This window comes from Aythya marila (assembly GCF_965140915.1).
Source record: "Aythya marila genome assembly, chromosome: 2".
NCBI classification, from domain to species: domain Eukaryota; kingdom Metazoa; phylum Chordata; class Aves; order Anseriformes; family Anatidae; genus Aythya; species Aythya marila.
In genome coordinates this window covers 96,047,137-96,071,627 of record NC_139043.1, presented here as the reverse complement: position 1 = coordinate 96,071,627, position 24,491 = coordinate 96,047,137, and the positions used below count along the sequence as shown (strand labels likewise).

General features: G+C 39.6%; 1 protein-coding gene across 1 annotated transcript in view; it reads left to right on the top strand.

The window, feature by feature from the left end:
- Window positions 1–714: 714 nt before the first annotated feature.
- LOC309875142 (uncharacterized protein) overlaps window positions 715–24,491 on the top strand; it is a 34,275-nt gene continuing 10,498 nt past the window's right edge. Inside the window, exons 1-9 of the mRNA XM_082754246.1 lie at window positions 715–750; window positions 1,108–1,183; window positions 2,082–2,150; window positions 7,583–7,616; window positions 14,595–14,645; window positions 16,263–16,340; window positions 18,274–18,410; window positions 18,956–19,075; window positions 19,581–19,611. Coding sequence (XP_082610372.1) covers window positions 1,109–1,183; window positions 2,082–2,150; window positions 7,583–7,616; window positions 14,595–14,645; window positions 16,263–16,340; window positions 18,274–18,410; window positions 18,956–19,075; window positions 19,581–19,611 — 595 coding nt within the window. The 5' untranslated portion in view covers window positions 715–750; window position 1,108. The remainder of the gene's footprint in view (window positions 751–1,107; window positions 1,184–2,081; window positions 2,151–7,582; window positions 7,617–14,594; window positions 14,646–16,262; window positions 16,341–18,273; window positions 18,411–18,955; window positions 19,076–19,580; window positions 19,612–24,491) is intronic.

Here is a 24,491-nt window from a genome sequence, read left to right as displayed (position 1 = left end):
TTTAGTTTTGAGGCTGGTGAAAATTTCGGCACACAACACCCTAACCGCTCGCTTCGGGGACGCAAATTGGACGGCTCCTGAGGAATCATAGCCAGGAAGGGAAACACTTTTGATAACCCGTGGTGGGACCCCTACCACTTTGTGCACTTTGTGCTGCTTTGTGTACAGTTATCATAGACTCCGAGAGCTATCTGTAGTGGGATAAATAAAAGCAGGCAGTAAAAAAAAAAACAAACATGGGTTTTATATTCTGGAATTTTGTTAAAAACAGGTGCACTTTTTTTTTTTTTTTTTTTTTTTTTTTTTTTTTTTGTACTGTTTTCTCCGTCTGCTTTTAGAGGGACCTTTCCCGTGTATTTCTTAAATTATATTTTACATTTATTTACCAGCCGCGGACGTGTAAAGTTAAAACAGTCGGAAATAAATAAAGAGAATTCTAAAGATTTGCATTTAAAGCGAAGCCCTGACGAGAGTTTGTGCCCCTTCACCCCCCCCCCCACCGTCACGGGCCGGGCGGGGCGGGCTGAGGGGAACGGTTGGGGAGGGGGGGGGGGGGCGGCAACGGGGCCGCGCGCGCAGCCGCCCTGCGCTCTGATTGGCTGGGGCGGGCGGCTCGGCCGTTAAACGGCTGCGGCGCGCGCCGGCGGCGCCCGTGCCTGTGCCTCTCCTCAGTGCGCGGGCAGGAAGCGGAAGTGACGCTCGTGCCGGCGGCCGTTGGGGGTCGTTACCGGCCGGGGCCGGCCCGCTGAGGTACCGCCGCCTCCTCAGCGGGAGGGAGGGAGCCCGGGGGGGCGCGTCCTGTCCTCCGCTGCCTTTATTTCCCCCTTTTTTTAACATTTTATTTTAATTTATTTTTATTTTTCTACGTGGAACGATTCGAGGAGCGCGACCCCGTGGGGCAGGACATTATTTATTTCTCGTAACCGCGGGGAGGGAGGGAAAAAGAATAATAATAATAAAAAAATCCCTCTCCTTTATCGGATTCATCCGACCGAGGCACGGCTCCCGGCCCCGATTGTTCGCCGGAGCGTGGCTTTTAAACAGTATCTCTATTTATCGTAGCTTGTCTTTTTTTTTTTTATTGTGTGCGCTGAACCGGTTTTGCAGGATGAGCGCCGTGACTGAAGATGTTAAGCCAGAAGATGCCAAGCCGGAACCTGAGAAAAAAATATATTATTGTGAAGTGAGTGCTCTTCTCGGTGGCTTCTCAGAATTGCGTACTGAGACGCAGTCTTCAGGCATGAAAAATCACGCTCCGAGGAGGTTGGGCAGATCTAATCCAGCTGCAGCGTGGCAGGGTTGTGAGAGAAGCTGTTAATGCTGGAGAGTAACTTGGCCAGTTGCTTGTCTGGTGTTGTGAATGCAGTTTGTGTTTGAGTAGGTGCAGGTGTAGTGTAGTGGTTCTTAACTGCTGCTGTCTTTTAAATCTCTGTTAGCTATTTCTTACGGTTTTAAAGGCTCTTAAAGGCATGCTTCTCTGTGTCAGAACTTAAGTTTCCATATATCATGTGTTGTGGTAGTACTGAATTGTTTTCTGGTGCGGTAAACTTACAGGACAGTATGTCAAGAACACTGACAATATTAGCCTATGTTAGTCATTGCTTTTTGATAATTAAGCTTGGTAAAAATTGTAGATCTGTGTCCTCTTCAATTATTGTGATGGTCTGTGGATCCTAATGAAATGCATATGAAGTCCTATACTTTTTATGATCCTGTTGGTATAACAGTGAACAGGGTTGCAGTTACTCTGGAACACAGTTGTGCTTCTATTCCTTTCTAATCATGTATGATCATCCCTTTCTGTTGGCTGGAGGAGTTCAGGCAACTAAGAATCCAACAAGTGGAGGTATGAGGGGATGGGTAGGCTCTTATACCACCTGCTATATTTCAGTATGCATTCAAGTACCGTTTGAACAGACCATTTCAGTGCTCTGCTCCTAATGTCATGCAGACTGTGCAGTTTAAATTGAAGATCTTGAAAATCTTGCTCTAGGAGTAGGTTTATTTCCAGTTCATACAACTTGCTGGCTACAAAATACCCACAGCATAACTGAAGATGTGCTTTCAACTTCTCTTTCTAGGTTTGTAAAGTTCCATGTATGAGTTCTATAAGTCTTCAGTCACACTACCGTGGTGCGAAGCATAGAAAGGTAACCTTTTTCCATGTTATGCCTATATGTGAATTTAATGTTAAATCTGGGATTCTTGCAAAGTTCAGTACCTGTTTTTGTGTGTATTTAAGTGCTTCTCTAACTTGCTTGGTGCATCTGTAATAATTGTTTGCTTAAAAATTCCTAAGGAGAAGGTTTTGTGGTGGGCATGTCAACTCTGTTCTGTTCAGCATGTAATTTGCAATATTAGTAGTAACTGAAGGTAAACTTCTGTTAACTGTGAAACTGATTTTTCTTGAATTACACAGTCACAGATGCTTAAAGAATACAAACTTCTGCTTAGGGGGTAGTTGATGAAAGTACTGCTTGATGTTCCAAGTCTGCAGAATTTGTTTGTACTTTGAAGAAAACTGGCTTGCCTGGAGTTTGTACTCCTAGAACAGCTGTTCCTATATCCTAACACTTTGTGCAGGAGCTGTGTAACCTTAACTATCAAGCCATGGTTTCACTTGTTTAGAGCATCTCAATAGCAGCTTCCTGATTTACTGTCTGTCCTTGTGTTTTGCTTTACTTTGCTTAAACTACTGGAGTGTTCTGGGATGATGTATTGAGGAAAAAGGGCTTTTACAAATGCTGTTTGAACTTTTGACTGTTGTTTGGCTAATAGCTGTCTTTGTAAAACTCCACGCTCGGTCTAAAAAGTTGAGGCATGCTCATTTGTCTGCTCTGTCCTGTTACTTATGATCGCTGTCATCAGATGGTGGTGGTGTGGTACTTAAATGTCTGCTCTTTTTCCTAATGACACTTTAATTTTATTCTTCCTGGAACACTACAAAGCCTAACTGCAATGTTTTTAAGTATTTGAATGCCCCTTTTCTTTCAGTTGTAGATGAAGGGCATCTCCCCACTAATTGGTTTTCAAGACTGATTAATTGTATGTCCTTATGTGCTTGCTGATTGCTTTAATACTGCTGACATATACTTCTTCGAGTCAGTGGCTCTCCAAACACTTCTCCCAGGATTCAGTTGTAGAGTTCTCCGGTGATCCAACAGAAGTGCACAGTACTGAGTATTTTTAATATCCTGCCAAATGCTCTTGCTGATGCAAGAAGGTCTTCTGGTTTTGCGGTTGCTGCTTTTTATTTCCTAGCTAACCCTCATAGCAATCAAATTATTGCTGTTTTTCCCCTTTAAATTGGAAAAACTAGTGATAATTTTCCCTGCAAATCTGCATGTTGTTTGCCTTCTGTTCCTGGAAATCAGTGTGTGCTAGGCTATGTTTTTGAGCTTTATTGAGCTAATGATAGGTTGTGAACTGATGCTGAGCAAGTTGAAAACTGGGCTGCTATTTGGGGTTAACTGTTAGTGCTCGTGTGGGGTCCTGGTAGATCACATGACAGCACTTCTGTAGGAATAAGTCTTCAAGATCCCATCATTGTTTTCAACTACTTCTAATTCTTTGCTTCAACTTCGCTATGTATTTTGATGGCAGAAGGTCAGGATTCTTTGAGATGCACAGAGAAGTTTTTGTATCACCAAGCCTGAAGTAACTATAGAAGTCCTGAGTTTCTCTTCATTTTAAGATACAGGCTAGACATTGATAGAGAACAGTGCTTTGTGCTCCTTACCAGAGTAATTATTCAAAATTGTTCAGAGTAATACCACAGGATGTCCTGACAACACAAAGAGGTAATTCTCCACTGAAATCACAACAGTAGCCAAACCAGCTATTTTTTGACTTGTCAGATGACTTTCAGAAAAACAATTTTTAAAATGGCTGTGGTGAAGGTACTTTGTCAACTGCTAGAGAAACCTTAAAGAACACATGACACAATGCTTTGTTAGGAAGACAGTCACTGTGGGAGGAAAAAATCCAAGAAACAAATTGAAACACTTTGCCACGTGTGAGCTGAATCTCCTTGGCCTGCATTTCCTATAGCTCTTCCAAGAAAAGTACATTACTTTGAGCAGCTGCACTAGTGAAGCCTAACTCTTAAAGATTTTTAGGGATACTTCAGTTGACTCTGTACATCTGTTTTTGTGTCGTGTTTTGTTAGCTGTGTCATTTAGTTATTCTGGGGCTTGGATAGATACATGAGACATTTATCTAGGTTGCTTCTCCATACTTCCATGTTTCACCTCTCTGTTGACCAGCTTGCTAACCTGTATACCAGTACTGTTGACTCCAAATGAATTTTATGTTCTGGTTGCTTAGGCAGCATCTTTCTAAATCTCAGCATGCCTCTAAGGTGACTGGTATTGAATGCACTGCTTGTATAGTTAGGGAGATTTTTACTAGTAAGCATTGTCTAAACAAAGACTTGTTTTGAAATCTAGTTCATGTGTGCTACACTTCTTATTTAATAAGACTCCAGGAATGTTGCTTTTGATCACTTCAAGATTTTTAGGAAGATTCTGTACTGATTCTCAGTCTGGGTGTTTGACAGTGTAAATGCTCCTATTAAAGGGAATGCTGCAGGAAGGGAAAATGTAAGTAGGAGACAGGAAATCCACAGTCCTTTTGTGGCAGTATAGGCATCCTACTCAGTCAGAAGTTTTCTTCTTACTTTCACCCAGAATATTTTGTTGCATCCAAAATTAAAATAGAGTAAGCCTGTACCAAAAGCCTGGTGGAATTCCTTTGACTGTACTGGAAGGTAATAACTTAGTACATGAAGCCAAGTCAGTGTTCTTACAAGAGTGGGTGGTGAATTTCCACTTGTGTCTTTAGTCTCTGCAGGCTAGATGCTCTATAACCTCTTGGATTGATGTGTGATGGATTTGGAGGGGTAGGAATAAAATGGATGACTTCAAAAAAAAAAAAAGTAGAAGCAACTTTTAGGTCTTCTGAGTAAATGTCTGTAATGACATTCCAGTTTGTTACTGGATTGGGGTTTTCTTATCTGAAGCCTTTTCCATTTGTACTTTGCTGTGAAGATCTAGCAGCTTTTTCCTAACAGGTCTGAGTAGCTGCTTTAGTTGAATAATAGATCAGTGATCTAATGGGAAGGATCAAGTTATTTGTTTGATTTCAGTGGTATATGAAGCTCAAACATGCAAGTTCTCATGTCTTTGCTTAATTTACGAAATGTTAGATAATTTAATTCTCTACAGTCTACTTCTCTGTAGAGTTCACTTAGTTTCTATTCTTGAGTGTTTTTTTTGTTGTTGTGCCAAGGGTTTGCATTTCTCCCTGATATCAGTGTTGATGAAGATGACAGCTTGTGTCCTTGAGCTGGGGTTTTAGAGTAGTATACAGTGTACACATCTAATTCTTCTAGTGCTGATAATTTATGAGGCCTAATTTACGAATCCTGCAAGGAGTACTGATGTAAAAACAGGCTGGGATGGCCACAGAATACACGAGGCTGTGTATATTTTGTGTTGAGTGCCTTGTGATCTTTGCATAGCTGCATACAGATGGGCTTCGTGCTGGTGTTGCTGAATGAGTATGGGGGGGGATTGACATCAACAATAGCATTTGTGCATTTTTCATATGACTGTTAGCTCTTGGAAAATTGGAATTGGCTTGTTATTATATAGTTTGAGAACAGTTGAACACTACTTTCAGTGATTATGGTAAGCTGGTCAGAAAACACTGCACATCAGAAATGGTGGTTGAAAATCTGAAATACAAACAACTTACCTGTCCTTTGATATGGCATTAAAATCACCTGTGCTTGGAAGAACATTTCAATTGGACACTTGTTTTGATACTTGAAGTGCTAACATAGGTTTCAGGTACTGGAAACTTGCTGTGCCATTATATTTTCTGCCTCAAGAAGTGTTTAGTATGCTGTTGTGTTCTGCAGTTTATTCTCATGTTCCAAACCAGTTTAAAATGTAGAGCTCTAGACATTGTCAACCTCACATGATTAGAATAAATGCTTTCAGTGTATAGATTGCTAATATCTAGTTTATGTGACTTCAGATATATTTAGGAAGAAGTAAATGATGTTTACACAACTGTGAAACAGTGTTTTGTTAGATAACTTGTGAACTTGAAATGTGTGAAAAGTAATTTAAGAAGTAGCTCTTGGAGAACTGCACATGGAAGGCTTGAACCCTGAAAGACAGCAGTTTTTGAGTTGTGGCTTCTCCAAGTTAGACACTTTGTTAAAAGTTACTCTAACTTTTTACAGTCTTAGCTCAAAAACAGCTGTTGTAACTTGCTTGTGACACGTGGCCCTGGGCAGAGAATAAGTTTCTTACCAAATGTGTGAGAATCTTTATTCCTGATGTAGTTTTGCTTTTTTTTTTCCTTAAGACCACTTGAAAGATAAGCAGAAAACATCACAAGTAAAGTGGATGTATCAGTCTCAGTTGTGGAACAACATTTTGAATATTAAAGCAGTAATCCAAGTGCAATCTGAATTGTCTGAAAATGGTCAGGAAGTCTTTTAATGGCAGCTCACAGTTTCTGATGTTTTCTGCATGTCTGTGAAATGTTAGGTATTAGCAGCTGTTTATTGTAAAACTGGAGCAGAATGACAGGTGGTTTTGTACACAGTAGAAATGCTCCTGGCAGGATAGCTACCAGACAGACTGCCTGTATTCCAAGCTTACAAAATCCTGCTGAGTTCATACACCACCCACTCACCTGTGATGATACTGGCACTTAGGTGACTTCCATTTTAAAACTAGCGTGGAAGAACTGTTCTGTTTCCTGAACAAACACCTATTGTGTCAGTCTTACCTCTTACTGAACTGTTACACCGACCTGCAACATCTCTTCCACAGCACTGAATGCTGAAAATATAGCACTCAAATCCATCGAGTGCTCAGAAGCAAACAACTGTCCTTCTGGTAGAAGGATGACACTTCTCATTCTTTTAAATGGGAAGTTTGTGTTTATTTGCCAGAAAAGTCTCCAAATGCGTCACTATTGGTTTTAGCCAGGTTTTTGAAATGGAAAACTAAATTCTTTTTCCGAGATGTTTCCAAAAGTGATCTGTCCTGAATTCAGCTGATGAAAGCTGCTTTTCCTGTTCTTCATGATATGAATAAACTTCCAGGAGACTTGGCTTGTCTGGAGGTTTATCCAGATCCGCCCTATATGGTGGTGGAGCTGTTCTTTGTTAGCTTATTTTTCCATTTTTTTCTTGGTTGTTGTTGGAACTGTGGTTTTTCGAACTTTAGGAACTTTACAAGCTGCAGCCATGCAAAAACCAAGGTTTTGTCTGGCATCCTTGATATGTTTCAAACCATAATCATCTCTTAGAACTTAACACCAAGGCTTTCTTGAAATTAACCTTAACTGTAAGTATACTTTTGGCAGTACTTCCAGCTTTTGCAGAAAATCATAAAGGCTCTAATTTTTCCTATCTGCTAATGGAAACTTTGGCCTGTATTGTAATTTGTCTGCAAAGGCTTCATTCAGAAAGTACAGGGGTTTTTCCTTCAAATCATGCAGCACATTAATTTCTTTTTCTTATTTTATTTTGGGATGACTTGCATCTTCATAATTAAAGAAAGAAAAAGCCCTGAGACCCAAGACTGTCTATTGTAAGTATAATGCTTTATTCTTTCCAGCCTCTTAGTATGGTTATTGCTTGGGGGTTTTAATGTGTTGCTTTTCCAAGTAGTTCGGTTATTTGCATTTGCCAGATCTATGTCTGTAGCTGTGTTTCTCTTTATATGCTGAATGATCTCCTGAGATTTTTATCTAATGAACAGTTAAATAAAGAAATGTTTTAGAGCATGAAGCTTTAATTATGCTTTCCACACCTAAATATTTGTATATCTATTTAGCAGAGGGATGCATAGTCAGTATATTTCTTACCTTCCCAGGCTAAACTGTCTTCCACTTGTTTGTCAGCTTTATGCACTCACTGCTAAGCTTCAGGTAGTGTGCTAAGCACCTATGCGTGTAGGCTAACATAACACTGTTGCAGCTGCTGCTCTACCTGTGCTGAATTTGCCTAGCTGCATCACGGGAATGTTATGCCTTTCTTTATTGTAGTGTGGACTTGGAGTAGCAAAGACCTATTCAATGTAAACTGAGTTGTTGGGGTGTCTCATCCCCATAAGCTGAGAACATGCTTCCAGACTGTCATGTGCCCGTGGGAAATAAGAGTAATGGTAAAAGACTGGAAACTTGGGATAGAACTTGCTCACAGTGGACATGGAATGATGTAAAAATGCTGATGCACAAGATTTTGAAAGGACTGCAAGCAAGAGAACACTGGCATACATGGGAGTATGGCTTAAACAATTTGAAGATTATGAAGCAAGAGGGACTTACTGTCAGTCATCACAAGAAATAAGCCTCTAATTTCTAGTTTGTATTTTCAGCATGCTCTCCTAAGAAACAAGCCTTACAGAAACACATTCTGGCTTTGTTTGTTCCCCAGTATCTCTTGAACCAGGTTAATCGAGGGTTCCTGAAAATGCACATCTCTACAGAGAAGAGTGATGTCAGTCTTCTACTGAGGGAAACATTGCAGGCTGAGCTCACCGCCTGCACCCTGGAGAATCAACATGAGAGAACAGCACAGAAAAAACACTGGTCAGGGTCTATTTTCTAAGCTGCTCTGGTGGTTTAGTGCTGAAAACAGGATATCAGTGCAAGATGTGATTGAAGTGATCAACCGAGACATTCTGCCCCAACAGATGTGAGTACTGTGTGCAGATCTTCAGCTTTTAGAAGTACGGGTAATGCAGCTCCTTTTCAGAACTGTAAAAGTTCTGAAAGCACAGAGGTCTCTTCAGTGTCCGGTGGATATGAGCAGTCTAGAATTGTATCTATACCTCAGCAACAACAAAAGATTTGTTTGGCCACAGGCTACTGTTTCTAGCCAAAAATGGGTTCCTACACCTCTTTTGGTATTCCTCATTGGAAATGGTCCTAAAAAGTAGTACCAATGATGAATTATCTTGCAAACTTGATCACTGAAGAGGTTGCTGCTTCAAGACCCTAACATCTTGTCTGGGTGGAGTGGCGCAAAGAGCAAATGGGACAGAAATTAAGATTTGAAAAAGAGGACAGAAGGAGTGGCGGCAAGACAGTAGAAAGAGTGGTGGAATACAAGAGTCTGTTGCAAAGACCTACGGCTTTAGAAGATGATACTGCTTCATGTCCTGCAAGCTCAGCATTCCAGGGAAGTTTCAGGGTAAGAACATACGGTCATTACAACCACTGCATTCCCGGAAATGTCACAGGTCAAAATCTTGTGACTGTCTTATGGAACTGGAAGAGAGGTTCAAGTTCCTAATTATTAAAGAGGAGAATCTTGATGTGAAACTTTGGTAAACAAGCTAGAGTTAACTTTTGGAGGAGTCCCAGCATCACAGGATACTGCATGGCAGAAGCTTTGTAAATTGTTTTATTTCATCCAGATGGTTCTGAATCTTAGTGATCACATTGAAGCTATTGACCTCTTCCTACTTGTAATGTGAAATCAACAGAACAGAGACATGAGTGTTATGCTGCTTTATCCATCTTGAATTCTACTTCACTGAAGATCCAGACATGGGAAGCCAACTTGTAAGCCATTGTCATGGTTTACTCGTCCAAAGAAGGCCAAAACATAGCTTTGTAAAGTTTATTTATATGTTTCAGGGGTGTGTGGTTTTGTTTGCTTGTTTTCTTGTGTGTTGGGGATGGGGAGGTTGGGATTTTCATTTAAGGTAGAAAAGCTTGCCACTTAAGGAGCTTTTCAAAGATGGCAATCCAGTTTTGATGCTGGGGATCACAGCGCACAATCATTTACTTAAAATTTGTCGGTGGGAGGGTTTGAGAAGTTCTGTATGTGTCACTAGTGACACAATTATCCCTTGTCACTGGATCCAGGAAATCCATTGGTGTTCTGTCATTGAGATATAAGAATAAACTCAGAATATGCTTGGCTTTTGTGTTTTCATTTTAACTGTTTGCAGACATGCAATAAGCATGAACAAATGTGTACAGGTCATGGAGTTATGTAGTGAAGTACTTTGAATAAGCACAGATTCTTAACTTACATGTACTATGTAAAGTATGAGTCCTGTGTCACTTCAGGATATAAACTCATGGGTTGCTCTTATTGCTGTTGGGTCCTTGGTTGTTATCAAACAACCCAGTGAAAGTGAAACATGGCAGCGTGTTCATGGTGGAATCTGAAGGACCAGGAGCAAAAATGTAAGGATATGGTCAAAGTGAAGGATGAGTTTTCTTGGAAATCACTTGGGACAAAATCTGACAGGTATCTGAAATGTGCAGTGTCCAAAGAAGAGTGCGTACTTCAGAAGATGAGGCTTGGCATACTTAAAATGTACTACACCAGTATAAGCAATTTCTTCCTTGCTTTGGAATTAAAAAAAAAAAAAAATCCTTTCTCATCAGGGAGAGCAAGACCAGTACTGGTATCATTCACAAACCAAAATTACAGGAACAAAACCCACAATTATTTGGATGCTGAGTATTTCCAGCAGTGGGGAGCGTGACTAACCTGACTGTTTAAAGGCAATCTCATTGCCTTTAAAGTCAGTGAAGTCAGGAAATTAGTCTGTTTACAGATGCTTGTATTTGGAGGAGTACCACTTTCTTGTAAGAAAGACATCTGGATATCATTCAAGTTTCCATACAGCAAAGCTATCAACAAATTATTTTTGTGGGGACAAGAACTTGGTTTCTGGTTGTGCTTTATCTGCCTGCTTTCGAGAAGTTTAGAAGACAATCTCAACAGATGATGTGGGAAGGGAAGATACTGAAGTCTTAAGACTTCACTAAGTTAAAGCTCAGCAAGTACATGAAGTTCAGTTGTGATTTCTTCATACAGCAGTAACTGAACAGATGGAAGGTTTCTTTTAGCTCTAGTTGAGGCAGTTGTATTTGTATGTTCAGGCATCAGGATGGAAGGAGATTGCTACCTCTCTTTGGCCAGAGGAAGCAGAAGTTTGGAAAACTGTTCTTGCTTTAAGCAAGAGGCACTAAACAGTGGGGGAATGAAATTATACATGTTTGGCAGCACTCCCCGGGCAATAGTGAAATCCAGGAGCTTACTACTAGAACAAAGTAGGGGGAATATAGAAGATAAGCCCTTTTAAAGCCACTTCTGGGCAGCCTGACTGCATTGGTGAAATTATTTTTCCACAACTTTCCACAAAGAGTGGATTAATGGAATTTTTGCACAGCCTGTGGAATTCTTCAAGAATTACAGGGAAGTGCAGAGTTAGTTTGCAGTGCTTCCTCAAAGACTTCTCCTCATAGAAGGTTCTGAAAAGTGTAATGAGGAATGTTGTAGGTGCTTAGCTGTTGGATCTAGCAGCCTGCCTCTACATTCTTCAACTTTGAGCCTTTAAGTCATGTGAGTAAAGAAAGCTTCATTATAATCATTCTGTAAAGCATGGGGCCGAGGGGAAGAATCGGATCTGAAGCTGCACTTAACTGCACAGCAAAGTTATTCCTCCAGTGAGTGAAAGAATAAATCATATTCTTCCTTGAGTTCAGCAATGGAAAACTGATCCCATCAGTCTTATCACAAAGCTGAAATGCTTTCTTAAATTTTATTTTCTTAAATATGCCTCTCCTTACTCGGCATCTGTCAAGCATTAGTTAGTATATGTAAGGTCTTACAGTGTAAAAGTACTGCTAAATTCCCAAAGGAAGGGAACCTGGAAGTTCTTTTCTGAGTTCAGACTAGAATAGAAAATACTTCAGAAGTTGTCAAAATAATAAAGTACTAAGATTAAATGCTAGTTCAGCTTTATCACCTCTCTTGGAGTTTCCCCCTGTATGATGGAGTATACACTCTGTGCACTTCACCCCTTGTTCTCAAAAGTGAGTTTGTTGTGCTGAGTCCACTACATTGTTGTTGGTGAGTAATTGTATTGGCAATATCTGGAACTGTCGTTAAGTTTTGAGACATAGCACTTCTAATTTTAGCAGTTAAAATGAGTGTGTGCACTATAAATGCAGGAATAGATGCAAAAGGTGGAGTTCAAAGAAATGTGTTCAGGCCCATGTCATTAAATATTAAGTATTAGAATGAGAAGTGTTCTGGTGGTTTTGTTCACAGAGTATTTTCCAGATACTAGTAATCTACCTAAAAATCCTTATTTGGAAGGGATTTCCTGAAGCTATTGAATCTAACTTCCTGACTGAAGCAGGACTACTGCCAGTGCTGGAGGATCATCACTTGCTTCAATCATCAGTGCTGGAGGATCATCACAAGGCTTCAACAAGAAGCCTTGAACACTTCCGAGGACAGAGCCCTCTACCTCTGTTTAATCAGTCCATAGTTGCTGCCTTCCTTTTAAAGAAGAATTTTATCCTAACAAAATAAATCTCAACCTCCTAAGCAGCTATTTATTATGATTTTGCCGCCTCCCCCTAAGAATACCTGACTGTCAGCTACAAAGCCCAGTCTAACCTTCAGGTCTGCTGCCCTTCCCCTAGACCCTATGTTTTTTTTTCCACGTTGCACTATAATTGGGAGAGGCACGAAACCAGACATCCTAAGTACCACATGCAGGAGGATAAGTTACCTGGAAGTTTGCTGCCTGTGCAGGCTTCCAGTAGGAGGTTTCCTTGTTTATAACAGGCTTGCTTTTGGCCACTACCCAGCTTAACATCCATCATAAGTATCAGGTTCTTCTCACCTGCTCAGCCTGTGCTCGTGCATGGGGTTACTGCAGCTGTAGAGCTCTATTTCTTACCTTAAAGTTTCTTTAAGGCTCAGTGCACCCAAGATCCTGCTCAACTAAATCTTTGAAGTCTTTGTATTCCCTGAATTCATCTTGTCTGTGAACTTTCTAAGGGTTTTCTGTGCATTTTCAACTGGGTTACTGATGAAGAGGTTAATTGTTGTGAGCCCTGGAACTGGTCCCTGGGCTACACTGCAGCTTACTGGACACCAGGAAGGGGCTGGGCTGTTGCTCATCGTCCTTTGATCCTGGCAGTCCAGCTGATTTTCAGCTCATTTGTCAGCCTGATATGCTTTAAGGGAAAATACTGCTGTATGGTGGTTTTGAGTTGCTTAAGAAATAACCCCTTGCTACTAGAATTACAAAGCCGTGGAGCTTGTACACATCAAGCTTAAATGCTAGCATCCAAAACTAGCATCACCACATGGGAGAGCATCTTCAGGATTATAACTGCTTTTGTGAAACTTAGCAGACATTATTGACATTATTGTAACAGCCTGCAAATGTTTGAAAACAAGGAAAGAAAAAACACACACTTTGGTGGTAGTAGGAGCTACAACTGTTGATTTTTAACTTGACTGTATGTGTAAGCCTCAGCCACGTTATGGCAAGCTGCACTGTGAGCTGCTGCTGGCACAATTCTCTGCAAACACAATATGGTCCTGGAAGTAAACAAATTAAAGCATGAAAAAATCAGACTGCACAGGTGCCCATTTGTGTTGTTTGGTGTTTGGCCATGTTGTCAGATTGCAGATGCTGGACCTGGAATCTAACTCAGGCTGTGTGTGAACAACTGAACAGCTCTGGAAACAAGTAGTTTTCATACTTGTAAAGTATCTGCAGATACTTTTATTTATGCTACTTTGAAATCTTTGAAGCTTTTTACTGAAAAAAGTGGATATCTTACTATGAGAAATCAAAGAGGCCATGTTTTCTTATAACCCTCCCTTATGTTACTATTGTGTAGCTGTTTGCAGAATATTTGCAGCTTTGATCTGAGATATAGTTCTAATATGCATCTCTTCACTGCTAATCTCATGCAGAAAGAGGAAGGAACCAGTGCTGTATACAAGACGTATTTACTATAAGTATGGAAAATCTTTTCACTTCAAAAATAGGAAATGCGTGAGCAAATACGTAGTCTAATTTTTCATGTTTTTTAAGCTTAACATAACTTTCAGACTTTTCAATAAGTGCTGGTACATCAGTTTGTTTTAATCTTGGATTTCACGATTTACAAAATGCTGAGAGCATCATTAAAGCTCACCTGGGATACGTCTGCGTATGGATTTAAGGGAGAGAGGGGCAAGGGAAAGAAGTTACAAATGAAGGGAGTAGAATCGTGTTTACAGAAGCGTGTTCAAACATTCACCCTGGAACTGAGTGGTTAAGAATATACACAGATACCTATGTAAAAGAAACTACTGTTCTGCATAAAATTTAATGACCTAGGGCTGTGCCAAGGCTCTAAACCTTTAGATGAGGATTTGTCTATCAGGCGTCAATACCACTGGACTTCCAGTCACAGAAAACAATGAATAGCTAAAATAAAATAACTATAGACAGTATGAAAAGCAATTAAGAATGAAATGAAAATTGAATACCGTATGCTTCTGTGATACTCACCTATATGTTTGGTACATTGTGGGGAAGGTGAATGGAATTGAAGGCTTTTTCTTGCATAGAGGAATCAAGTTAAAGAAGGGAAGTGTACCAAGATGAAGTAGTTACCACTGAGCCTATATTAAACTTGCACAATGAAGATAACTGTTCCGTTCTTTAATGTGTTTGGATGATCTACTCTGTACTTCATAAAAGTATGTGAGAAGTGATCTGACTGTCAAACTGTCATCTTAGGTCCTCCAGCTCCAGCCCGAACTCCGATGAAGTATGAAACACAGAGACCAGGTAGCTGAATATAAATAAGCTAACCTCCTTTTTAAATGCACCTTTGACATTGATAGTTTTATGTTAATGATGATCAAAGCTTTTTGTTGATGATGGGTTACTCAGAAGCAATGCAAGTTACCAAACACTTGAACCATTGCTTTTCTTTCGTGTGAGGGTTAATTTATTTAAGGAAAGTTCTTAGGAGGATATGAAGTTACAGATATTTTCACTGAAATACACTTGAGACAGCAGTGTTTCTTCCTGATTAGCTGACACTAATTTGTTTAATGTTTTTTAGCTCATGAAGTTTTTAGCTGAAAATTTTGTAGCATACATCTGTACACATACGATACAGTGCAATACTATACAGAACAAATGCATGTAAAACAAGAACAGTATGGGGTTTCTCTTATCAAGATAACACTAAGACAATATCTAGTTGCATGTTGGGAAGCAAGAAGAAAACATCCACTACCTTTTAAAGGCCTTTGATTTTTGTCAACCTCTCTCTTTCCAGATTTAGCCTAAAAGATCACATGTCAATCACTGAGAGCTACTACACAGGCACGGAAATACATTATAGCTCTGTAACACATTGAAGTCTTGGTACAGACATGTACAGTGTACATGCCCAGTACATGACACCAACTTGCTATGTGGCACCTTTGTCACACTGTGCTGCTGCTGCATGTCACTTTGGACAAAACAACAACAACAAAAAACCACACATACAAACTTTTAACAAGACTTGTAAAGTTTTGGTGGGTTTGGGCCGTGCTGTCCTATGGCAGGAGGTATCCCATCAGGTGTTTTCTACCACAGTGAAGTTACAACAGGTATTCTTTATTAATTAAGTGCTGGCACCTCGTGAAGTATTTTTTTGTGTGCAGCACTAGAATTTGTCTTGATTGCAGCAAAAAATTGCTCCCACTAGAACGAATATTTAACAGGCATAGAATTTGTTACCCTCATGAAATGTTTTTTATTTATTTATTTTTAAACTGTAACCTGCTACTCTAGAATGACAGAAGACAATAACATATTGTTCAGTGCCTATTGTATTTCCACTTCTGTTTGCTCAGGTTTGAAGAAACTAGCAGAGTTTATGACTTCTCAGGAAATTCACTACTAGGTTAAAATACACATGTATGCAGTTAGGAAGATGAGTTCTATTTCCACACTTTTTTCTCAGATTAAAAATGTAAAAACACGTATTTTAACACTTCAGCGTTCTCTTTTGTAATGGCTAACACCTAAATACATTTAATGCCTCTGGTTTTGCAGATAGATGTAGCTGGTGCTCTGAGTTGACTCTTTTAAAAGAGTTTAAAGACAGTGTAAAAACTGTAAAATCAATAAATTGGAATCTGTTAGAAGATCTCTTTTTTTCCTTTGGTTCTCTTGAAGACATTAATTCCTCGTGTGTAAAAATGTTATGGAAAATGTAGTGCTGGAATCTTCTTGTGAGCGATTGAGATCCTAGCCATTTTGCTTGCTCATTTCAAATTGCAAGTTAATTTTGTCCTCCTTAAGTCCCACTAGGAACTCCTTTAACAGCATAGAAATTATGTGCAACCTGTCTAATGTATTTGGTCATTTTAGTGTAATGTTTCTTTGTGTATTTTTTTATCTCAGTGAAGAGAGGACTCACAAAGGACATAACCTGTCTGAAGGATTTTATGAATGATCCCAAAAGAGAAGAACCTCTAGTTGGTATGTTTTTGTTTGTTTTGTTTTCTAAATGGTATGTCTTTGCATTTGTGACAAATAGCTTTCCTTTGTTTTGAAATAAAAAGTGATATTTTAAATACTGTTTCATTTTTTGTAACCGATACTGGGTAATTAAGATAATTTATCTTGCACGTTATACCTTTTTAAAATTTAGCTTGTTATGTGATCACCGATCACTGTAAAGGCCACCTCTTCTGTACACCTTAATCATAAGATAACTTGTTCCTGAAGGAACCATCTCTATGAAGATGGTTTTCATGGAATGGTTGGGGTTGGAAGGAACCTCTGGAAGTCGTGTTGTCCACCTGCCCTGCTCAAGCAGGATCACTGAGCAGGTTACCTAAGACTGTGTCCAGATGGCTTTGGAATAGCTCCAGGGATGGAGACTCTACAACTCCACAGAGAATCTGTTCCAGTACTCAGTCATGCTCCCAGTGAAAAAGCATTTCCTTATGTTCAGATGTAAACCCCCGTGTTTCAGTTTGTGCCCATTGCCTCTTGTCCTGTTGCTGGGCACTGCTGAAAAGAGCCTGGCTCTGTCTTCTTTGACTGTCCCTTGACATGTATTTATACACACTGAGGTTGATGCCTGGGCCATCTCTTTTCCAGGCTGAACAGTCCCAGCTCTCTCTGCCTTTCTTCACATGAGAGGTGCTCATGCCCCTTCATTTTTTTTGCCACTTCGCTGGATTCTCTCCAGTATGTCCATCTCTCTGTTGAAAGGAGGAGCCCAGAACTAGACACGCTACTCCATGTGTGGCATTACCAGTGCTGAGTGGAGGGGATGGACCTCTCCTGTTGGTGATGCTCCTCGTGCAGCCCAGGGTACTGTTTACCCTCTTTGCCACAAGGCCGGCTCACATTCAATTTGGTATCCCCCGGGCCCTTTTCTGCAAAGCGACTTCAACACGTATTGGTGCTGATTGTCAGTGGCTTTAGTTTTGCTAGTATATAATGGTGGCCTAGAGAAATATGTTCCCTAATAATGAGAAGAAATGCTGATAATTTACTTTTGGAGTTAAGATTTAACAGTATAATGCAGTAGTGGGTCTGAGATAGTTAACTTTCTTCATAGCATCCAGTATGGTGCTGTTTTGGATTTGTGACTAAAACAGCATTGGTAACACACTGGTGTTTTGGCTGTTGCCGAGCAGTGCACAGTATCAAGGCTTTTTCTTTTTCCCAGCCTGGGTCCCTGTCTCCCACCCCTGGAGTAGGCAGGAGATGAGCAAGAGACTGGGAGGGGACACACTCAGGACTTCGAACTCAAACTGGCCAAGGAGGACATTCCGTATCATCAAACTTAAATTTTTCAATGTATCCATAGTCTTCCAGTCATTTCTAGGAAAGAAATTAAGAAAATCTATTTTATTTCCTGATAATTCTTAAAAGTTTATGGGATATTTTGGATAATGCAGGACCCAGTTTTGTGAAGGGATTATTGTTCTTTTTGCACGCACTTTGCACTACTCAAATGCTGTCCAAATTACGTTTGACTAAGTAGTTTAAATGGGATCTTTTAATACAGATGCTTGTGTGGCATTTCCTATCCTCATTTTCTTTTTGACTGACACTTCTCCATTGTCTTACATGACTGTATTGAATGGAATGTTCTTTTTTGGTTTCTTAAAAATATCCTGGGTGAAAAAGTAGATAAATGAAGGATTTTGTTCTGTTGAGCTTGCAAATCTGCTATAGATGATTTTTTTCCCTTCAGAATAAAGCACTGTAAAGAGAGAAGTTCAACTGTTGTTGATAATAGATCTGATTTTTGTGATCCTGAATAAGTGTTGAAATTCTGAAAATGGAATACTCTCTTTCTTATTTTTGGCTTTTAGTGAGCCATCTTGAAGAGAATACTTTTGTTTATAGTAGTCTGTTGTAAGTATAGATGTTTGTAACTCTTGTTTTACAGGTTTAGAACATGTGGTTGAAATCAGATTTGAAGGAAGAAAAGAGCCGCATTATGAATGCAAGCTGTGTGGGTTTAATACAGAGATGGCACCCATGATAGAACATCTCAGCGGGTATAAACACAGAAGAGCATACATAGTGAGTAATATATCCGTATTACGTTTTGATCACAATTTCTCTAAGATGTTATCCTTTATTTCTATACGAATACCTACATAAAGTTTGAAGTTTAAACCCTCTTATGATGAATCACGAATAATTGTATGATTGGCTCTTCCTGAGTTTGATCAAGATAAATAGCTGTAAAGCTGCAAGCTATTGAGGAAACACGATCCAGGGGTGCAAGTCGGTGTCTGCTCAGTCTTTTCCTAAGTATTTTAATCTCATCCAAGATCAGGTTCTTGGGCATTGGTTCTCTCTCATTCCTCATTATGCCCACGGCCTTCTTGGATATTGCACAGAAGATGTTACCTTTCAGTAGTGAACTTCACATAGTATCTGAATTTATATGATTTTAACATTAACCTTTAACTAGTGGTGCTACCGAAATGAAACTACTTCCTAATGTCAAAACAATGTTTGCTAGTCTTTTGAAAGCTTGTTCAAAAAGTGAAATGTGGCAACTTTTTAATGTTAAATTAATTTTGGTGTTGCTCATCTAAAGCTATTTTTTTTCTCAATAGTCTAAAGAATTTCCAGATAAAATGAAGAGAAAGACAACAGATGTAAAAGAATGCAAAGTCTCATTTCTCAGAAGAATAGCAGGAGAGCTAGAGAAGACCGAAGGATTAAAAATGTATAAGGTAGTTGGAAGTAAATATAAAGTATTGAATAATGTATATTTTATCAGTGTATTTATGTTTGACCTACTAAGTTAAAAGTACTGCTGACAAATATTGTTACATTCCTGTGTGCATCTAGGAAATGTAGTGTTAAATAGAACTAAGACTTAAGTTAAAGTCACCCTAAAAAATCTGGGGAAAAGAACAGTAGAATTGAAATTCCTGTTTATTTTTAAAAAGTTGTGGGTTTTTTAATATTTTTTTTCTAAGATAGAAAATGTCCTGACAGAATTAAATGTTGCAAAAATTTTAGTGCTATACATCAATGACTTTTAATTTATGTAACTTGCATTTTCTCAAATTTCATGTATATTGTTAAGATTATATATAATCTATAAAATTATGGGCTATACTACTCTAGGACAAATAAAATTACTTGTTCTATCTCTAGAGACAGTTGCGGTAGAGACTGTTGGTATAAAATTTTAATCAGAAAATCTAATAAAAATCTATGTCTGTTTCCTAGATTGAAGGTTACATAAGACCAAGTACCTCACGTAAGTTTCTGAATTACTTGAATATATTATATTTGACAGCCCAAACTGGCCTAATTTGAATGAGTAGTTGAACTCGAAGCATTTAACTGATTTAAAATATTAAACTTGTACGTAATACTACAAAATGTTTTGTTTTCAGAGATTTTTCCAGTTTTTGTGTATTTGAAATGAGGAAAGGAAGAAATTGTCAGGCTTGCAATGTTTCTTAGATGTTTTTATAATTGGTTGCTTCTGGAGGTATTTTAGATAACTACAATAATTTGCTAATGAAGGAAAATGAAATAGTATGGAAACACAGTGTTTGATGGGTTCCTCTGAATAAAGTTATAAAGCCTCCACCTCATTTCAGTCATTAAAAGACATAAAAGTTGGTCCTGAATCACTGATAGAAGTTATAATTCTTTAGCAAGTTCATTGGAATGAGTAATGGGAACCAAACCCCCCAACATAAAAACAGCATCTTCACTCCATACAGTATGGTTGGGTCATCTTTTGTTACTGTAGATGTGCAATGGTGCTTACTAATGCCAACCTGAAGAAATTTTGTGTCTCTTGTGAAGGAGAGGGACTGTGACCCAGTAATCTAGTCCAGTGATTCTCAGTTTAGAATAAACTTTATGAATAAGTTCTAAAATCTTTAGAACTATTTATGTGTTGTAATCACCAGTCTGAACTGTTGGTCAGAATCCTGGCGTAGAGCTTTTTAGCAAGGTGTCCTGTGAGACCTAACTACCTTTCTGTGTGTGAATCTGGATGAACATTGTTAATATCTTGTCTTGATACGGGAATATTACGGAAACTATGTTCCTTTTCTCCTTTATAATGTGGAAGTCCTCAGTAATGTAGAAGGTGTAGTACTGAAAGTTCATCTTCTAGAATAATCCATACAGATTTTTAAAATTTCAGAGAAAAGATGATCCAGATTCCTAGTAATTGAGGGGCAATATAGGTGATAATCATCTTTTAGGTAGGCAGCATTGTATGATGAAGGTGGTATGGACTTCATAGTATTTGACATCATATCTGACTTCTGTAAGACCGAAAAGAGATGATCAGGTATCAAACTGAAACACCCAAAACAAAACAAACAACAACAACAAAACGTGATCCTACAGAATATGAAGAACTGCAGCGAACAGAGAAGAGTTAACTGGCTTAAGCGAGTGAATGTTGTGCTGTACAATATTAAATTCTGCTTTGGTTAGGTGGTAAAGACAACATCAAGTTCATTCCAAAATAAAACCACTCTACTTATTTAGAAGGGAATCATGATTATTGGTTTAGTAGCTCTGTGTGTTTAGGGTAGATTGTATTGTCAAAGAATAACTTCTAGCTTTAAAGTTCCATTCTACTAGCAAGAGTGAGTTTGAGGATGTAATTAGGAGATGCCATCTGGTGCATGTACTACTTTGTCAGTGACAAAACAGACATTAACACCAAATTTTGGCAGCTGCAGAGATCATATGCAAAACCAAGATAGGGTTATGTATCCCTATATATATATATATATATATATGAGATGCCTTGGAAGGATTGGTTTGTTGCTCTTCTTCAATTAAAATTTTCTTTATTTTCTAAAGAAAGATTATCTGTATTTTGTCTTGAGCTTCAAAATGAAGATGCCATCATTTTAAGATAATTCCTGTAATCTGTTACTCAAGATAGAGTTGATGGGCCTGAAAGCCTTATAACATTCTTTTAAGAAGTATGAGGGTATGCATGAGCACAATGTAGTACTATAGCACTTGAATTTCCAATCTAATTTAATCTCTGAATTCTGCCTGCATCATTTTTTTCTTCCTAAAAACAACTATTAATGCTACAACAGAATACAACTGGAAACTGGAAAGAAGTCCACAAATTTACTGAGTTATTCCTTGCTTGAAATTAGAGCAGATAACTGGAGAAGCTTGTGTGTATCTTTAGTGGGGAAGTTATAACTCCATGCATCAGTACAGGGTAGGAAATGACAGACTGCAGTCAGCTAAAAAGGTGTTGGTGGCTGTGGTGGGTGCCAAGCTGAACATGAGCCAAATGAGACTGCTTTCATTTCACATAAGGCAAATCCCATGTTGTGACACTGCAGGTGGGCACAGGCAACAGACTGGTGAACATTCATATTCCCTGCTATTTGATACTGGGAAGGCCAAACTTAGAATACTGCATCCAGTTTTATTCCCTCTATGTCAAGGGGAAGATGGAGAAATTGGAGGGCTGTGGAGGTCAGAGCATGTACCTAGGACAAGGATTAGAGGTTTGTTTAGATGGGAAAGAGGGTAAGGGGTGATCTGGGAACTGGCCTTCAGGTATGTGTAGGCTGCTACAAAAATGACAAAGTGGTTGGTATTTGCAGGCAATGTAACAAGATTGCAGCCACAAGTGGCATTTTGAGAGGCTTTTGGAAAAACTTCTTTCCTAGAGGGCAGTACAGCACTGGAACAGGTTATCCATAGGCAGATCATGACATGACAGTTTAAAATCCTCAGGGGAATGAGGAAGCCAAGTACCAGATTAATGACCAGGGGCTTCAGGAGAACAGTCTTCATCTTCAGAAAACTGATCCAGCATCCCTTGAGAGACTGCCTTAAAAGGAAAAGACACTCAAAAGAGATAATCAGTCTTCAAGGAGAACCTTCTTAACAAAAAGAGATGATTCGTTCTGCAATGTGAGAATATAGAGAGGCATAACAGGTGGCTGGTGTGGTTGAACAGAAAACTCCTAACTGATCTTAAATGCTAAGAGGAAGCACACAGAATCAGAGGCAGGCTGACACGAACAACTGTGTAGGCATTCCAGATGAGTTTGGGGTGGAATTAAGAAGGTGAAGCTTGTTTGGAGGTGAAAGGAATCTGGAGGTCAAAAGGAAGGCTTCAGCATGTCTGACGGCAGCAAAAGATGTGGCCTGCTGTGAACAGAGCAAGTAACCTAGCGATAAAGAACATGGAAAAGGCTGAGTTATTTATTGCTCTCTTTGCCTTCATCTTTACTGACAAAGTCTGCTCTGAGGGCTTCGTGCACAGCTGTAAAGTCTAGGGGACCATGGCATTACCCACTGTAGAGAAGGGTCACTGTAGGGAATGGCAAATGGAGCACGTGCAAGTCCATGGGACAAAATGGGGTGCTTCTGGTGTTGAGGGAGCTGCTGTCCAATGTCTCTGAGGTCGTGGTGATCAGAGGAGTTATTTGGTGACCTGAAAAAACAACAGACAAATATGCTTAGCTTCAAAAGTAAAGTGTGTTGCTACAGGCTGACCCAGACCTTATAAAAATTATGGGGATGCCTTATGGACATCATTTACTGGTGGGTGAAGGTCAAGAAGGTGACTGGGAACAACCAGTGTGGATTTACCAAGGAGAAACTGGGCTTGACGATTGCCTTTTGCTACAGCATGGGCTGGCTCTGTGGACGTGGAAGGAGGGATGGATGTCATTTTAACTACAGCAAAGCTCTCAAAAGCCTCACTTAGTGTTTCTGTAGCCAAATTGAGATACAGTAAGACTACACTGTGGATAAAAGGTGGCTGGATTCAAAAAGCAGTTGTCAGTGATTTAAAGTGTGCTGATTGCTTGCTAGTGGCACTCCCCAGTGGCTGATCCTGGTGTCAGCAATGTTTGACATGCTCAGTAACAACCTGGATAATGGGATAGAATACACCATTGTCAGATTTGCAGGTGACATCAACTGAGGGCAAGGCCTGGTATGTGGTAAAGCAAAGCTGCCTTGCAGAGGGGTCTCAGAAACCTGGTGAAATGGGCTGTCAGAAATCTGAAGTTTGACAGAAGCACATGTGAAGCCTTACATCTGGGATGGAGCAACACCCTGCTGGATACAAACTGGATGCTGTCGGGCTAAGGGAGCAGATCGTAAGAACCTGCAGGGTTTGATGTACCACGATAGGAACACAGATCAGCAATGCACTCATGGTGTAATGAAGGCTAACAGCATGCTGGACTGCGTTATTAAGAGATAATAGCAAGTGTTTATTCCCTTCTTCTCAGAAGTCATTAGGCCACTTCTGGAACAGTGTCCTGTAGACATGAGAAACTTTGGTGAATTTGTGGTGAAACAGCAGAGGACTCACCAGCTACAAAGATCCTGCAAGGACTGGTTCATATAATGTGGAGAACAGCTTCAGGGAGCCAGTTTGATTGACTTGGAGAAGGCAGCAGCTAAAAATCTGATCTAATTACTGTCTTCTGCTACCAAAAATATGGCTACAGAGAAGAAACCAGATTTGAAGGCACGCAGGGAAAGAACAAGTATCAACATTGACAAGTTGCAATGAAGGCAATGCTGATTGAATGTATGAAAGGTTCTACACAGTGAGTGGCCAAGCAGTGAAACTGCCTGCCTGAAAAGGTGGGAAATTGCTGTTCTTGTAGACTTACAAAATTCAGCTGGACTTGGGCCTGAGCAGCCTGGTCTAATCTTGAGGCAAATATTTGTCCAAGTTAGCAGAACTTCAGTTCTGCTTGAGTAGGGCAAAGTTTCCAGCCTCTGATTAGCACTCCTCGTCTCCAGCCATCCTCTTTTCAATTAGGGAGGACTTTGTAGGCTTACTGAAAAGGTAGCATAAATTGCATAAGTCAGGGAAAGTGATTCTAGTGTTCAGCGTCCTCATCTTACAGTTAATTCTTGTTGTAGCTCATCAGTATTTGTTCAGCAGCAGGTGGTCAGAAGGCAGTAACATGAGTCTTTCAGCTATGTATTGTAGGGGCAAATGCATCATTTGTCTTAAGAATGATAACTTGTCCTGTTGCTTATCCTGGAACACCTTAAGAAATGTGAAGTTATGTATGATGCAGTAGCTGACTCTCTGAGGCACAGCTACTGCCTTAAACAGACTACCTTGTTTTACTGAGCTTTCCCTCCTTCTTC